Source organism: Pyxicephalus adspersus, chromosome 10, assembly GCF_032062135.1.
Source record: "Pyxicephalus adspersus chromosome 10, UCB_Pads_2.0, whole genome shotgun sequence".
NCBI classification, from domain to species: domain Eukaryota; kingdom Metazoa; phylum Chordata; class Amphibia; order Anura; family Pyxicephalidae; genus Pyxicephalus; species Pyxicephalus adspersus.
In genome coordinates, this window is record NC_092867.1 from 33,797,851 (window position 1) to 33,816,844 (window position 18,994).

Genomic DNA, 18,994 nt, shown 5'->3' on the forward strand with positions numbered 1-18,994 from the left:
CGGGAGAGTGCGCAGCAGGGTGCCGCTGGCTCAGCCTCCCCCTCCCTCTTTGTAGAGCATGCATCTTTCAGTCTTTTGTCGTTGGAAAAGATCGTGAAAGATCATTTTGAATGACGAAAGTCTTGCGTATGTACACCACCTTAACCCCTCTCCTGTGTTACCAGCCTATTTAACATGCGCTTCCAGCTGAGACTGTAAGAAGGTCAGCTCATAGCACAGTCTTTCTGTTGTCATCATCAGGAGGTCCCCCCGAGTAATGACATGATGCTGGGTGAGTTGATATGCCTAGGTAGAGTACTATGGGAATACACAGCCTATCTGCACTAAATCTGCACATGGACTGTGTCTATTTAAGTAACTCCAGAACAATGCACCAAAAATCACTCCACAAAACATTTACATGAGTGTTAACTTTATTGCAAATTCTAGATAGTTGCAAACTGGGACTGGACAATCCAGTGGTTTTTAAAAAGCAACTAAAAGATTTGGGAAAATATGAAATAAATTGATTATATTTTCTATATTTTTTTAATGCACTCATCACTGTCCATACACTCTGATCCTAAAAAGCAGTACACGCTGTAATCTTTTCATTGCCAAAGGACATCTCACCACGTGTAGTGATAGCGCATTATTTCATAAAATGTTGCAGAGGGCAGTCATGCAGTAACCTCCAGCCCTAACTTGCACTTTGTACCTGCTATTAAGCAGATATCCAATGATTTGCAAAGGGTTACTGCACATCAATGCACTGTGCAACCTGAACGCAACATAATTAAGGCAGGAAAATTTAACCCTTTAACTGCCAAGCAAGCCATATGACTTTGGCAAGTTGGGGACAAAATTGAGCATACATGCCAACAAATAACTAAGAACAAGAGATACTGGAAATATATGAACTGCTTGACCGGGCAAACACATCAAGTTTTGCTTCAATTAGTTTCACTTAAGACAAGTGAAAAGCAAAAAGCACAAAATGCTATTTCCCGATGAGGCAAAAATCACCCTCCATATACATGTTAGCCATGTTTCCACAGCAAAATCACTGTAACAGAGCAGGCCAGCCCAAAACTATGTTTATTGTGGACTTCTAATGTAATGATACGTGGATCAGTATTTAGTGATATATGTAAATACCATTAAATAGATAAAAAAAAAATCCTAATATAAACTCCGGACAAAACAAACTGATAAAAAAGAAACAAAATAAAAGGATAAAGGGGCACTGTTAACGTTGACATTTTCTTAAAAAATAGAACTGTTTTCATGGATATTAACTTTTGATGGGGAAAGGGGGAGGGGGGGTGTCCCACAAGACTCCTGTTGTTGCACATGTTAATCACTGCCTATGTGGGCCTGCCCCACACTGAGAGAGAAGTCCGCCTGGATCAAGTCCGGAGGAGTTGAACTCTGTAGAATCTGTTTTTATTTTTTGTTGTTTTGTCAATCCAAAGGGAGGAGTTGGAGAGAGAGAAAAAGTTTCAGTCAATGTATTGTGAAAGCCAACGGAAGCCCTCGCCATAGCCTTGCCTCTTGAGCACACTGCACATAAACACTTCCATGGGGCGAGCATTAAGATCCTTCAGTGGCACATTTCCCTGCAGATAGAAGAATAGATATAATGTTATTGGGCTTGAGGTGGCAAGCAGTGTGAAATAATACAAAGCACTACTCATACAAATTTAAGGAATCATGACCATTGTGCACATGCAAAGCTTTAATGCTCATTTGAAGGCCTGATAATAAGATTATGACATGTAAAGCAGAAAACAGTGCTTCAGACGATCAGCCTCATTACACAGAGGATTTCTCACCTAGGGATGGAGAGTATCGATCAATAGATTTGTCATTAGGATAAAATAGTGGATAGTTTAATGCATTAGTCTCCTCAAGATATCTGTCCATGAATAGAAAGTTATACTACAGCCACACTAACAGTCTGCTTTCCTACAGTTAAAAAATACCACACCAGACATCTGGGCTCTAAGAAAATATACTGATTTTTAACTCCAATATAGGAAATAATAGAGATCTAAAAGGAGACTTGCAAAAAAAATGTAAAAGTTAATACACTGATACCAAACATATGCACATTAAAAAGGTCAAATACTGCTTAAGAATAACAAACTTGCTTACTTTTCCTGTGGTTTGTCCATAGAGTCCAAATATTTCTCTCAGCTTCTCCTCACTGATTGCTTCAGGTCTGTCAATTTTATTTCCAAGGATGAGGATTGGCACATTAGATATCGTTTCATCTGTCATGAGCGCCTGCATAGTTCAAAAGGGGAGAGAGAAGGAAAACCAATATAAATGTGTGAATCCAAACACATTACATTATAAGATAAGACTTACGTTTACATGTTTGGTTTGGAACCTGGGACTATTTGATATCTACGACCGATTTTATGACTAAGGTGAAAGTATTGATTCGATTTTATTAATGTCATTTAAGAGCCATTTAAAGCCATGATATTTACAAATGTTGCTTACTCCTTTGCTCATTCCTGTGATAAAGAACGTATGCAGTGTACTACACTCAGCATTGTTAAATAACAGACTTAAAAGTAAATCAAAATCTATTTTTATTTAGTTTGGCAAACCATTTCTTAAGAATCTGTTGCCAAATTTTAACCAGTAAATCCTGCCAAGTAACAGTACTTCTCATTTCAGGCCAACAATGCCAATCCACTGCCTTGCAATGTCAGCCTGTCAATGCTCTCCTAAGTTGGCCGTAGGGCGTGAGATACACAGAGCGGATAGGACGACCAAAAGCCAAATAAAGGAAGACACACAGCAGGCTGACAATGCTATGAGGTATCTGTTTAGTGTTGTGAGCCTGAAAAAGGATGTATGTCACTGGAAAGACCTGACCTGAAACGACAGGAGATACAGTCAGACTATTTACATTTTCTTTATTACAAAGATAAAAGCATAATCAGTCCTCGACATCAAGGAAAAAAACTTAACAGTGTCAGGTTTAATAGATTTCTGAAGGTAAATGGATTGTTGCAATACACAGGAGGGTAAACAAAGCCCAGTGGATTACTGATGCAATAGTCAGCCATGCATACAGAATCTTTCAGCTTTCTCTCTGGTTACATAAAATGTCATTTTGGAGAGATTAGCAGCCAAAACAAATCTGAACAACTAACAACAAAGGAACATTCATACAATGTGATGTCAAATGGAAATGCCATTTCCGTTAATAGAAATGTTTCCTGAAATGCAATCAGGAATGTAGAATTACAAAAATCATTGGTTCTGCATGTTAATGCTTCCAGCTATGCCCCCTCTCCTTCGTTTCAAGAAATGGGTTGTTACAATAGCTATTTAGTGCTGACCAGCTGGAAAGTATTTATTGCAAAAACAAAAAACAAACAATAAAAATCCCTTTTAAGGATATGGGGATTTCATCTTGTATTGCCTCTGGGCTTATGCCAACCTAGGAGTCCCCAACAAGACAAAATAAAGCAGTGGATTAGACCTAAAGACATCTGATGTGACTGCTTTTGCTGGTGTGAGGACATCACAGAACAGTTTCATGTTAGAAAATTACTTACATTAAGCTCCACTTTGGACTCCATAAGGCGTGGATGGTCTACACAATCCACAAGAAATACAATTCCATTGATTGCTGGTAGATAGTTTTTCCAAACACGCCGAGCTAAAAACAAACAGAAGAAAAAAATTAGAAAGGATCATTAACAAAGTATATAACGGAGATGCAAACTCCTAATTACAGGTCTGAAGGCTACAGCCTGACAAGGAGGATAAATCTGCATAAGTTTCAGTACCATCTGACACTTGACTACTGAAAGGGCAAAGTGAGCGTCTTTATATGACTCATGCATTTGTTTACAGCAATACTACCGTCTTTTATATAAATATGGATACATACATATAAAGGACACAAAGCATTTGTAAATTTGCATGTTACAGTCATAATTGCTTATTTCATATTTAGACTCTTCCCACTAAGTATTTCTGCAGAGTGACTCCGCTTTGCATGTTGGATGATCAAGTCTAACCTGACTAAAAATAAGTCTTGGCTGATTAAATTTAACTCACTAAACCTCAGCAGGTAATTTGCTAGCTATGCTCCTAGATATTCAGACGGAGAAAATTTTTTTACAAATCTGCATAAAAAATAAAGCACTGAATAAGAGGCTAAATGCTCCGGGGAACCCCTAGAACCCCTGGTAAGCCGAGCCCAATATACACCAGTATTGTCTACAGGCTCCCTGCAGCTGACCCTTTCCCTATAACTGGATTCATGTCGTACAATGTGACTCTGTTTGGAGGAAGCCATCTTGCCACAGAAGTTTTGATTTCTTTTGACAGTTGCTCCTTTAATGACTTGAGGGGATACATTTAGTAAGAAATGGTGGTAGAGATTTACTTAGATGACTTAATGAAAGAGAAGCAGAAAGATCACTGCATTAATGATCCTCAAGTTCATCTTTAAATATACAGAAAAAAATCAGTGAACGGTGATACTAAAAGAAAGCATTACCACATGTATAATATTCAAGTTACACAAGCTGTAATCTGATAAACTAATGAGAAGGGATGAAATGCATACCTTGTTCATGTCCACCAAGGTCAAAGGTTGTGAAGGTCATTCCAGCAATCGTCAACTCTTCTGATGCTGAAGAATAAATAGTTTACATGTTAGACTACAGACAAAATGCACATCTACAATAAGTGTAAAATAATATTATAACAAATATGACTTATGGAAAGACTAAATCTGTAAGTAAACAAGTTTCTAATTTTCCATCTGCTTCTAAAACTATGTATAATGTATAAAGTACTTTTGGCCTTCAAATGTAAGGCAAACATGTGACACTACATGGAATAATATTAGCGTAATTACACAACATACATGTTGTCATTCTGATTCTGAGTGTCCTTAAGGTTATAAACATGATCCATCAAAACATCTAAAATACAGATCACTTCTAAATGTAGCTACAAGTGCAATATGATCCTTCTGACACAGCCAATTCACATTTTATAATAAAGAGTTCAGCAATATCAGTGAAGTGGTGCCATGGCACTGGTAAATACAAGGACAAGCATGTCTAATTGGAGCTAGATGTCTTACAAAAGGCACATTTTGTGTATATATAGGAGATGGCAATGAGCTACAGCCTTTTAAGCGAACCTATAAAAGCCAGCCATTGCATACGTAAAAAGTTAGTCCACTGTTTCTCAACCAGGGTTCCTCCAAAGGTTGTTGGGGATTCCTCAAGCAATTTTGCCTCTCAGGTCAGTTAAACAGAAGCCAATGATCTTTTTAGCTATCTGTAAGGGTGGTATTCTATTCTTACCACTCATCAACTTTTGAATTTGGGCCAAGCACACCCTTAACTACCACTAAGTGAGCCCTTATTCCCCAATAAATCCCCTGGCTGATCTGGAGAACGGCAACTGGGGTAAACTTGGGTCTGGAATCGTGGAAGTCATTCACAAACTGTAACAAAATCACTTTCTAGACCAAATACCATCAAAGTAAAACCTTGACTCTTATACAGGCCTTTCTTTTCTTTTAATATAACGAAGAAAATGCACTGTACGGGTAGATTCACGTGATATAATGTCGATAATGTGTTTTATTAAACCATTCCACATATTACTGTTTTTCGTTCCTGGACCTTCCATAAAAAGGTTGTATGAAATTCCCCTTTATTTTAATGATTTAGCATATTTGAAGGAGGAATAGGCAAACCCATTCTATTTTTTGAGTAATGCATACCAATGGTATGAATATGTATTAATGTAATAATTATTTAATGAGGTAATAAATGTCGTACATTGGTACTGCAGCAGGCAAGCAGTAATGTCCTTTAATTATGCTATTTGTATACGACAGGTGCACCTACCATGAGAAAATGTTTAGTCCTGCTAAAAAGTAGCTTCACTGCACAGGCATTGTAATGTGGGTATGGACCTATCTCTACTAACAGGAAATCAAACAGAACGCTCTCAGGAACAGTTGAGAGAAGTTTTTGAAGTAGCAGATACATGTTGACAGCTTACACTTGCTGCTACTTTTAAATATGGCATTTTCCAATAGTGGTAGATATCCTTTAGCTTATCTCAGGATACCCTCACTTTGCACTGCATGTTTTTTCCTCTACAAGTTATGTTCCTTTTAAAAAATAATTGGGTATATTAGTTTTATACTCCTTTCATAGATAAAACCCATGGGACTATTAAAAAAAAGAATCAGCTTGTAGAACAGCACAAACTACTGTTCTGTACACTAAACTGCTCTGTGGTTGATCAGATTACCTGAACAAAGACCTTCAGGGTTTCATTTTCCAAATCTTTATACCTCTATAGTCTGGATCATAACCACAAAAATGTAGTTTTTCAGACAATTCTACTCTGAAAAATACATGATCAAGCAGGTGGCTATCGCAGAAAAGGACAGTGTTCTTACACGCCCAATGGCTGTGCTGCTGCCAAATTTTGCCCAGCAATCCCAGCTTCCCTTGTGGCAGCAATAAATTAACTCCTGCGTGCCTGCGTTGGAGTTACGTCATCCTGGCACAGCCAATCGGGATGGCTGAAGAACGTAAGGAGGAAGAAATAAATGAAGATGGCTACACCCTGTGATGGAGCATAGCTAGATGAGTAGCACAGATTTAGTTACGCTTGAAGCCAACTAAACACAGCTCCTATCTACTGACATAAAAGACATAATTGCAGTACAGATTTCACTAATATGCCTTAGAGAGGGCTCATGCTCTTGTGCTTTAACTTGCTCTTAAACACCATTTTTCCTTCATATAAGATAATCCAAATGTAAAAAGAATCATTAAGACATACTTGGATGTAGTGTGGGGACATGCTGTCCAAGCCGGTCATCCTTCAGCATGTGAAGCAGTGTTGTCTTGCCAGCATTATCCAATCCTAAAAACACTAGTTTCCCCGACTTTTTGTATAACCCTATAAAAAAAAAAAAAAAAACATGAATCAGAGAGGTTCATACCAAAGATCAGTTGTGTCAATTTAATTTTGGGGAACAAATACTTACCTAAAAACTGCAGCACACTGCTGAAGCCGTTATAAATCCACTCAAATATGAAAGACATTTCTGTATCTGTGTCCTAAAAAAGAACAAATCAAATACATTGTTATCAGTGGTAATGTGTAGGCATTACATTCTACATTAACATTATATTCTTCGGGATAATTGAAACAAGTTGGCCTGAAAATCTCCATCTGTTGACTACCTGCAAATATCTGGTGCTACGTTTAGTGTGAAATCCCCAACCAAACAAGCAGAAGTATTAAGCGTACTACATGACAGAGCTTGCCAGAACAACTTTACGGCCAAGTATCATTTTATACCCATTCTGCTCCCATGACACCCCCCTTATAATAAAATGAAAAGGCTTCCTAGGTCCTCCTTGATAATCTAATTTAGCCAGGAGGTTTTATGGACACATAATTATTACATATGCACATGAAAGTAGCTCTTTAGCACCTTATAGTGATTTTTTGAGGTAAATGGATAGAACCACAGCAGGTGGTGGTGATGGTCACCCGACACTCCCAGAGGTGCTGAATGCTGAAGGGTCTTTGGAGGTTGCCGGAAATGAACAGAATAGAGATCAGGGACACAGGCTGCCAGATGAGAATACAATAACTCTTTTTTTGGGGCAACTAAATTGTCACTTTAGTACAAAGTCCTATTTACACCAACATGATAGAATTTTCTCATACAAACTATTATTCATGCCTTCCCATTTTTTGTTGTACCTACTCCAAAAAACAGATCAAAGTAGGTACTTAATTGCAAAACCCAGTGTCAGTTTCCAAATCCCCTTGATGGGAGGCACAGGGTTAACTGAGGGTTAAGAGCTCTTCAAGCTTTAAAGCAGAAAAACTCATTGGGGAGAATGAGCTTTTGCAATTGATTATGGCACACACAAATCTAATAATTTAACTCTTGTGTGGCCACAGAAGTAACATTGTCTCCACGCTACTGGGTTTATTCTGGGAATAGTGTTGGGCCCTATACTACATGGTGCATGCACAGGGCAGTGTAAACAAGAAAGCTGTATTGGCAAATGAAAATTGTCATGTCTTTTCTGCCAATTCTCTCCTGTGTCAACCTCCTACGACTGTTTAATGATTTTTTTTTGTCACTTTAGGTCTCAGCTGTCCGAAGACAAAGACCCACCCTATGTCATTACTGTTAAATGCCAGACATTTGTGCACAACAAAATGGAAAGGGGCAGGGCTTAGCACATGGATGGAAGTCAAGGACCCAAGATCTAGGGCCCAAGCGAATCTACATAGATAGATCTGAAGACAAATTACAAGTTGCTGACACTTAACATTTTTTCAGCACTGTTGTTGACTTAGGAATGTCTTAGGCTATGACAGGTTCACTTTAAAGCACTAGAGTACATACAATTTAATATATCGTACAAAATAAGTCAAGAGCAACAAGATGTGCAAATTTTTTGTGTTCCTAACACAATGACGAGTGTCAACTAGGCTGTCTACCCAATGTGTCTACCATGTTTTTTTGTACAAACCCCAGAATTAATTTACATGGCTAAGAAGGTTTTCCTATGTGCTTTGGTAGCTATTGAATAATAATAATAATAAAAAAGTTCTTATATTAGAATCTAAATTAGGAGTCAGGCCAAATCCCATAGGAGGAGCATATCTGTAATTAAAATATTGCCAAGGGAAAGAGCTGTACCTGTAACCAAGAGGCAGTGTAATTCTTCTATTACCAGTATGCAAGCCATCTCGTAAATAAGGGTTTTGCACCGAAAACGTTTGTTCGAGGAAAGTACAAATAAAATCCCAAGAAAATTAGTTTGTCTAGGCCCGTTCTGAAATCAGCAGACTCCAACAAGACACCTATGTTTAGGTGTTAGATGACACATCCTGAATATTCTCACAAAATTACTCACACCTCACCCACATACTGCTAATGTAAAAATCACTTACCCTCGTCTTGCATAAAAAAAAAACATGTAATAAGGTACTTGGTACCAACTCCTAAACTGCTCTGTCTTCCAATTATATATATATATATATATATATATATATATATATATATATATATATATATATATATAGTTACATGACAGAGCCACTCTATGAGTGTTTACACCCACTATGTAAATGTATGCAGGCTCTCTGCTCATTAATGAGCACTGTTTTAATTGGCAAGGACAAAATCATAGATCCAATGCAATATATTGGTCTCTGTACTGAAGAGGTGAGACAAATAATTGTAATAGAGGAGGAAAATTTGGGCTTCCTCACATCAATCCTGACATAAATCCTAAACTTTATGGAATTCTGTTAATGCCAAAGGCAAATGGCAAAAGCGTAACTGGCTTATACCAAGTGACAAAGCAAAGCCAGTTTCATGTGATTTCTGTGAATCTTTACAGTTCTGATACCTATTCATATGACAATTGTACTTATCCATGACAGTATGCTTTCTATATAACAACAGTTGTTTTTCCTTTATTTTCTGTGTAATGTGGGGACCAGGGTGTCTACCCTCTGTTAGAGATATTCCCTCTAACTTCCTACCCTGGTGGCAATGTTGTCATTTTGGCAGGAAGTTTGGAGACATCTCCAATGAGCGCAGACAAAAATAAAGTGACAAAAACTCTCTTTGCTCCCTACCGTTTCCAAAACATGAGTGAGATCTGACACAGATGTCAGCTGTCAATGAGAATAATCCCCCAGCATATGATCAACGTTCTTGTTACTGAATTGCAAAATACAAGGAGCTGCAAGCGTAAAATATACAGAAGCAAAAATGTTTGCCATTGGATACAGTTCAACCCACGTGACATTGCCCTTATTAAAGGATGACAACATAACTTTTCAGGACTCATATGAATGTAAAGTGTAAAGCCTACAAATGAGTAGCAGAATTATTTTGTATATTTGTTCCTCCACCTGTGGACCTACCTACTATTCTAAACGTTGGTCCCTCCTTTATAAATCTGTTATTCTCTATTTAGCATTACTATCTTGTAGGGCTCCCACATACACCCACCCTTGCCTACATCCTTAGATGCTCTGAATATGACCTGAATGAACCCATCTTCCGGGGATGCAATCCCTATCTCTTGTTCACCAAAACATAAGTTTTTTTTCTGCTGTTATACATGTTTTTAGCATGTGATGCCATTCCATTTGTTTTCTTTATGTTGTGACAACACTTCCTATTGCTTTGCTCTAAATAAAGAATTTATACAAAAGAGAGACAGTCGTGTGACTGACGGGTCCCATGACCAAGCTTTCCTGTAGTTACAGAACTCTCTCTCTCTACTCTTTCGAGTAAAAAAATCCCTTGAGCTCCTGGCTTTTTTATATAAACTATTTCATGGCGTGGCCATACTACTGCTTTTACATGGGTGACTAAGTCATAAGACATTTCAATAAGACTGTAATGCTGACACAGGTCCAATACAAGGAGCTACAAGGTTTAGGCTGTACTATGAAGTGAAAATAATAAACACAAAGCACCTCAGTTTCATACAACTTCTGGTTTCCATACATTAACAAATGTGGTTTCAGCTATACCGCAGAAGGTTTAAATCTACGTTCTACATAAAAAGCTCCCGTATGGCACCAACATCTGGGCTAGTCATAAGATTTCAAACATTCACAGGTGAATTTTACATGCCAACTCACTGCAGGCATTCATCTTAAGAAATAAATCCATGCAATCTTTTTGCCTTCTGTATATAAGAAAGATTAGCATATAAAAGGCAGAAATGTGTTTATGTTAGTTTATATGTGCACTAGCAATCTGTAGGACAAATCTGACGTTGTGCAAAGAACAGGATTTAGTATCCTGTTACACATGCTTAGTCCTTCATATGTACAGAATGTGAGGTTTAGAATTTCTTTACTACGTTTAGTAATCCTGGTCCGCTGCACCGGTCACCAGGGGAGTGAGGAGAAAGATAAGTAATGGCTTGCCATTGAACCCATTCTAAACTTTGGGTTGGTCAAAGAATGTTGTAAATGCAAATAAATTCAATTTACTACTGGTGCAATATGGAAAGTAAAGGATTCATGTATGATCTGTCTGGAGGTAGTGGTGACTCCTTTAAGAAATGTTGACACCATAGTGACCTACAAGACAAGCCTTCGTACACCCATATTAAATAATTATGATTAACAAGCATCAGTGTCCCCATTTCTATCAAAGAACACCACTGCTGTGTATTTATATATAAGGACACAGTTACTTCCCACTGCCACAGAACTGTCATATCTTAATTAAAAGAAGAATCCAATACTGCTTACATCTAACATGACATTCTAATATAATCCGAGTTTAATTACTAAGACACTACAACTCTAAGTGGAGAAGGGGAAAAACCTAACTGGTCTTTTAATAGTCGTGAACAATATTAGATCCTTTGTGGCTCCATTCCTTCATAGCTAGTTAAAGCTTAGCAAGTTAACTATAGATAACCTACAAAAACACATTCATTCAGTCAGCAAATTCTGAAAGTCTCAGAATAACTAGAACTATGCTTGAATGTGACTCCTACTGACTATAGCATGTCAGCCACTGGGTCGTTGAGCCTTTGCATGGGAATATTCATAGCATCATGAATGCCATCCAGCCATCCTAACCTTTGCCATGCCTTCAATTTTTTCCCCTACATCAAATTCTTCTCCAGATAGTGCAGTCCTTGCATTATATGGTCAACGTAAATGAGTTTTACATTTAGTGAGCTTGGGCTTATTTCCTGGCCGCTTTTACCAAGAACATCAATTCTACATAAACTGTATCCATATTGTACAGGGAAATTTTACATGAATCTTTGTATTATAAAACTTTCCTAGAAGCTTACAGAAGTATATATATATATATATATATATATATATATATATACACACACACACAATGGAATATGTGAGGGAGTTTGGGTGGTTTTTAGCACCATGAAGTAAACATTGCAAAGCTCTGCACTTAAGACACCTGTACAAGTCTGGAGGCTGCCATTGCTCAGCTCACCTTCCGAGTTCCCCATCCTGCAGAATTAGGAAGTCCAGCAGTGACCTGGAAGAGACTTGCTAGATTTTCAAGCTCCAAAATACCAGTACAAAATACTAATGATTCCCTCAACTTTGCAGCACCACAATTCCCTCCGTTTTCTTTTTCTATATTGTAAAAAGCCCTTTAAAAGAAAATCCCTTTTATCTGCAAAAGTTTGTAAAATCTTCTTGGAAACCTGCTTGTACGATCTCATGTAGGTTCTAACATCTGTGTAGTACATGAACCTTCCCAAACAACCCATATTAGCTCAAAGCAATTCCTCTTTCTACTGGGTTTTAGGTAAACTTGTACAAGGCAGCTTTAATTAACTCCTCCTTCTACATTTGCTCCAGTGCCAGACCCCTGGAGCAAATACAAGAAAAATGAAATTTTAAGGAATAAAGAAAAAAAATGAGGCTTTTGGCAAACAGGTCTGATTACAACACCTAGATTGGAATGTTAAATTTTAATGACAACCATCCCGAATTCCAATCAACAGACTCACATTATTAGTTTCATAAAGGAATACAAAGAAACCTGAACATACCAAACAGGACTATATTTAGAGGTAACAAAACCAAAAGATTTTGCTGCAGTGTATTGTAACATAGTGTTCTGTTATTTTTCTGTATCGTTCTATTATTTCTAAGTGTTAGATTTAAAATGGACAATATATATTGTTTACTGGTTAACACCGACTACTCCTATCCACTGAGAGGGCACTAAATGAGTGGCACTTCCGGATGTATCCTCTTTACATGCAGATCAGCAAAATACAGGTATTCTCATACTAACCACAGAGATAAAAAAAACATGGTGTACCTCTATAATAAACACATATTGAAAAAAAACAAGTTATAAATACCTGTCCTGCTGCCTGTGCCCCTGAACATGACTCCGCTTATGGAGCTCAAAGTCCACAGAGAATCAGACAATTCTGGACGTATCCCTGGCCTCGGCAGCTCTCACTAGTGCCTCCAGCCAACCTCAATGTTACCCCCTCCTGTCTAGAAAATGTCCTAATTCAAGTCAACAGCAGTGCATCCTCCACCCGTAAAGTGTTCAGGAATCTTTTGTTTTCATTAAAAATCCTTCTATAAACTCTCAAACTGCAATATCCGCATTTCTAACATCCCATAAACTTGACCAAAGTATGTTTTTCTTTTTAAAGCAATTACATAGCATGTCTTACCTGGAGGGCTTTATAATCACAATCTTCTTGTGGGATGACCACGCTAAGCTAGTGGCTCACAGTAAGCAGCAGTGTTGTCAGCCTGTTATGTAAGCTCTTCTGATTGGTCGTTGGGCTGCCCATCAGTCTGATAAGCCAACCAAAAAACAATCACAGCTGGCTGACAAAGCTGCTGCTAAATGATTTACAAAAAGAACAATAACTGTTTGCTCAGAGAAACTGTGTACAGCCAGCAAAATAAGGTGACAAACCTACTAAAATAGATTTAGTGTTTACATTTAATTAATTTAGTTTTTGCTGTTTGATTTAATTTCCTGTTCTAATGATGCAACAGGAAATCTCTGCAAAGTGAGGGCACACTTTTTTTTTTTTTACAGCTGTCAGCAGAACAAGTGTTCTCCATTTTCCTTCACTTCACAACTAGAACATTCTAGATTCCCTAACATTTTCTGTTTCAGTGACAAGGGTCACCAATAGAAGTTCTAATCTGACCAAAATATCTGATCACAACCCCTGCTATAAGAACTATATATGCAGCTCTTATTATATTAGCTTGGTGGTCAGTGGGAAGAATGCCTCAGACATTGCTGGCCAGTGGGAAGAATGTCACCCTTACAGATAGCCAAAAAGATCATTGGTGTCACCTAAACTGACCTGAGAGGTGCAAATTGCTCATTGCTCACAGAACCCCTCACAACCTCTGGAGGATCCCAGAGTGAGAAACACTGATCTAATACAAAGGATGAAAAATGGTTTGCTGGTCATCAGATGACAAAAATCTAGGATCTGTACAGCTCTGTCCCCCTGCAACTGTTCAGTGAGCCGTCCTGAATGACCAACAGGCACTGACCGCTGTTTCCTATGGAGAGGACAAAGCGGGATTCCTCCTTCTCCTCCCCATAATAAAACAAGCAAGCATACTGTCGCTGCAAATGATCACTAACAATTATTTCCAGCAATGATCATAACAAGTGTGTACAGAAACGAAGGCAACTACCGCACGTTGCACCCAGGCACAATATTGTGTTATGTTAGAATGAAAGGGTCATGTGCGAGTTCAGCACATCTGTATGCTGGATTTTAAAATGCAACATGCACTAACATCTGCAGCAAAAATAGATAATTGGGGCCTGAAAGGGGACAGCGGACAGAATTTGAAGTTGGGTAAGTCTATATCCTAATAAAAAAAACACAAGTAACCAATAATCAAAGACTAACACGACTTATTAACATGAAAATTGATTTCTGGACTACACTGACAACTGCAGAATTCTACAACATAACAAGATATAACACAAATGTGAGGAGGAACAATCCATGACTAACGTAGAAAATCCCAAATATCTGGCAGATTGAATAATAAGGAACTACCCTGAGGAGGCGACTTGTTATCTACAACCAAAAATGTTGTGTGTACAAAATGTAATGATGATGAAGGTTGATGGTAGTGGTGCCCGCCTAATAGTGTGACCTGTGTGCCCAGAATGTGAAGGTGAATAATAATTATGGTGGTGGTGGTGATGATGATGATGGTGCCCGTCTGATAGTGACCTGTGCGCCCTAGAGAGTGATCATGATAAAAATGAATATAGATGGTGGTGGAGGAATGAATGAATAATGATTATGATGATGGTGGTGGTGGTGGTGGTGGTGGTGATGATGGTGCCCACCGGATATTGACCTGTGTGCCCAGAATGTTATCATGATTATGGTGGTGGTGGTGCCCACCTGATAGTGACCTGTATGCTCAGAATGTGGTGATGATGATGATGATGATGATGATAATAATAAATATTAATGATGGTGGGGCCCACCTGATAGTGACCTGTGTGCCCAGAATGTGGTGATGATGATAATGAATAAGATTGGTGATGGTGCCCACCTAATAGTGACCTGTGTGCCCAGAATGTGATCATGATGATAATAATAATAATGATGATGATGATGATGGTGCCCACCTAATAATGACCTGTGTGCCCTGAGTGTGATGATAAATAATAATTATGGTGCTGAGGTCGGTGCCCACCTGGCAATGCCCAGATCTCACACACCTGAGGTGGAGGTGCCATGGTCACCGTGGGGCAGAGGTGGCCATGAATCTGGCTGATCTCCCCCTGCAGCCATGTTGCCGTGGCACAGATGATGGATGTGGTCACATAATAGATGTGATGGCTGCAGGGCCCGGATCTGCCTGCGTGTCACCCAGCTGATGCCCCCATCTACCCCACACCGGGCTCCAGCCTCCTCCTCCCCTCTCTATCAGGGCCCGGCTAGGCCTGTAGGGCTCACATATAAAAAGGCCTCTCCCTATGGTAAATACCTGAACCGGGTAATATAAAGGCCGGCCTCATCACCAAGGCCTTCCCGTTCACTTTAACCACCCAGCCTTTCCACCTTAATATCCCCCTTTTCCTGACCCTTCATCCCCAACCAGTGACTACCTCACCTCCTTCCGTCTCTCCGCTTCTCCCCGTTCGCTTCCCGGCGGCGACGACTCCTCCTCTTCTCCCGGCCCGGGGCCTTGGACACTGGCTAGTAAGAGAGAACAGACACCGCACACCGGAAATACGTAGCAAAAAGGGCAGCCCGGTCTGTCAGCAAGAGGGAGCGCGGCTTCACCAGAGACTACGGCGCACGCGTGGAAGAATGTCCGGAAGGCTGCACAAGGACTGGGCATGCGCAATACGCAGAGGTATGCGTGTCACCAAGTCGCGCAGACGCAGTGATTGAAGCCAGAGGCTGTGCTGGTGATTCGGCTGCGTGGCTCTTCTCAGGTCATGTGACCTAGTGATGACGTCAGGATTAGAATGTCACAGGGAGTTCCCAGCTGGTTGTTTGTTCTGAGTTGTGTAAGATGTGGCATGGAGGGGGTCAGTGATTGGCATAAAAGACAAATATGTTGTTTACATGTTTATGGCCTTACTGCCCCTACAAAACTGGGCACACAGGGCTGATTATATGCCAGGCTTTTATAACCAGGGTTCCTCCAGAGTTTGCTAGGGGTTCTTGAACAATTTGTCACTGAGGTTTATATTTACAAATATATATTTTTATAAAATCTAAGGGAGTGTCTGATAATATCACATAGGGTTTGATTCGTTCCATTGTTCAATTTCCCTAAATGCCCTGGAATTATTTAGGTCTCCGGGGAACCCCTGGAAAACCAGTTTATTAACGATCAGTGTATAGAGGGCCCCTTACATCGGTCCGCAGTTGGATAAAGGCCTACACCCTACAATGGTGATGAGAATGAAAACATCACTGGTGTCCTGCAGCAGGCTTTGCCCTATTATTATTATATAACAGTATTTATATAGTGCCAATATATTATGTAGCACTGTACATTGTCTTAGAACTATGTGAGCACCTTGAAATGGAAGGTCAATCAACCACAGCTTGATGAACCCTGCTCTATGTATAATCAAATTTGTAATTAGTTCATTCTTTGTGGTTAGCTTTTGTCTGTAAACCTTTGCATCCAAACAAGTTTTTCTGCCATAAAGCTGGGCTCTTTTTGTCCTGGTCTGCATATCAGAAACTTCGTTAGATGAGTATCATCAACCTAATTACATTCAGTCTCTAGGTGGAGCCACATTTGTTAGGATAAAACACTTGCATTACATTATTCAATCTAGGACAAAGAATTTTGGTGTAGCCATCTTGTATTTACCAACCCAGGAACTGCTATGCTAGAAAGACTCACAAAGAAGGTGGCTCTGAATGTGTTGATAAGGATGAGATCCTGGGGAGAGAGACAATCTAAGAGGGATGGGGTTGTAAAAGGAAGCAATGTCTGGAAGCATAGGGGAGGAGATGTGAAGCATTCAGAGGGGTGTGTTGGACAGAGGGGAAAGGACTGAAGCTGGTGACTATTGTTTGTTTGTCTTCTTTGTCATATTGCTTTAAATATTTATTTGCATTGAAGTATCAACCTGAAGCAATCAACAAGACTTTTGTTGACAAACATATTTTATCAAGGCAATCAAAAGGCATTACACTGACAATGTGCTGATAAAGTAATAAGGATCAGGGAGAGTCATTACATTACCCAGTGTTTCTCAACCAATTTTTTTTTCAGAGGTTGCTCTGGGATCCTTGTGCAATTTGTTCCAATGATCTTTTTGGCATCCCACTCGGCAGCAATGTAAGAGGGATTCTTCCCACTGACCATGTTAATATACTTTGAGCTTTGGGTGTAGTAATTATAGCAGTTCCCTGAAGACCTGAAAGTTAGTTATTTCAAGGGTTCGTCCATCTAAAAAGGGTCAAGAAATACCGGCATAAAGGGAGTTGTAAATCTAGAATAAAAGGAAGTGTTTGGAAGGGAGGGACCATTCAGAGGTATGTTGGCCAGAGAGGATGGTAACTATTATTTTTAGGCCCTATCTATAATATTGTTTTATTATGTATTTGTGTATTGTAATAATAATATGTATTGGTGGTATGCAACAATTTTTTTGCATGCATGAATGACTCTGTGTACAAATTATACAAAAATTGTTCAGTCCATCACTTGACTAAGGAGAGTGGTAGTTCTATAGGGTACTTAAGCACCCACCACTGTAATACAACCCCAAGGACACTTTACACATCAATCAATAATGCAAAGGTAAGTGTTAGTAAAAAAAAAACAATAAAGCCAATAAAGTTTTAGGTCTGTTTTTTTCCAAAAGGAAAGGGAGCAACTTTTTGCCCCTTCTTTTTTGGCAAAAACATATTCCATACATTTAATGGAGAGGACACACATTCCACATGTATCCAGGATTGTCTCAAACCTAAAAAAAGGAGCTGCGTTAAATAAAAAATAGGGGGGGGGGGGTATATATATTTTTGATTATATTTACAATAGTAATAATAATAATAATATAAAGACACTAATTTTGACACATTCTTCAGCTGTGTTACCATTATTATAAACTTTATTATTTTGAACTACAACTGTCATTCGGCTTATTATAACACAATACAATATAATGCAGTGTAATTTATCAAAGTGTGAAAATGTTACATTTACAAAAAGGATTTTGATTGACTTAAGACAAAAGCCTGTTGTTTTTATGGGAAGCATTGGGATGCTAATGAGGGACATTTCAATGGTAAGTACCGACCAATTGCCATATAAATGTTAGTTGTCCTGTATTCCTAAAAAAAATTAACTTGTCCTGTATTCCTAAAAAAAATTAACTTGAGAAAAGCCCCTATAGAACCACCTGACCCCTCAGCTATTTTAATGACAATACTATGTTCTGGGGCTTAGCACTTAAGATAAAACTAAGCAGCCAAGAATAGCCTACATTTAAAAATCGGCTATTCTTGTCTCTTTGATTACATTTTGAACAAAATAATGTGCTTTTTTAATGTTTTTTTCTTCTTTTGGGGCATTGTCCAGCAATTATGATAACAACCTAACCCTAAAAACTTTGAAACTCTTACTTTCCTATTGACTACAATGTAAAAAGTAATCTGAGGGAGTAAAAATGCCTTAGGATTGAATTCAAGCTATTCTCAAAAATAGTTTAAGAAGTTCAGATGGGCAAATTTCCAGAGCAACATATAGGCAAAGGAAACTGAAACAATAGGGAAAATAAAAAAACTAAAAATGTATATACACCCCTTGGTAGTCTTGCCAGTTTCACACTTTCTGTCCTACAATGACTACACTCACTCTGCTGTATCTATGGAGTGGCTGTGGCTAGTGCAGATGCAAGTGCAATTTTTTACTGTTTGCCCAGTATGTTATGCAC

The 18,994-nt window shown here is 38.8% G+C and overlaps 1 protein-coding gene across 1 annotated transcript; it reads right to left on the reverse strand.

Annotated features, from left to right (window-relative positions):
• Positions 1 to 395: 395 nt before the first annotated feature.
• SAR1A (secretion associated Ras related GTPase 1A) lies at positions 396 to 15,849 on the reverse strand. The gene is made up of 7 exons (XM_072425177.1): positions 15,697 to 15,849; positions 7,046 to 7,118; positions 6,838 to 6,957; positions 4,583 to 4,648; positions 3,561 to 3,664; positions 2,137 to 2,268; positions 396 to 1,598 (listed from the first exon to the last, which is right to left on the reverse strand). The coding sequence occupies exons 2-7, from the start codon at positions 7,101 to 7,103 to the stop codon at positions 1,482 to 1,484; spliced, it is 597 nt and encodes a 198-aa protein (XP_072281278.1). The 5' UTR covers positions 7,104 to 7,118; positions 15,697 to 15,849; the 3' UTR covers positions 396 to 1,481.
• Between the last annotated feature and the right edge of the window lie 3,145 nt (positions 15,850 to 18,994).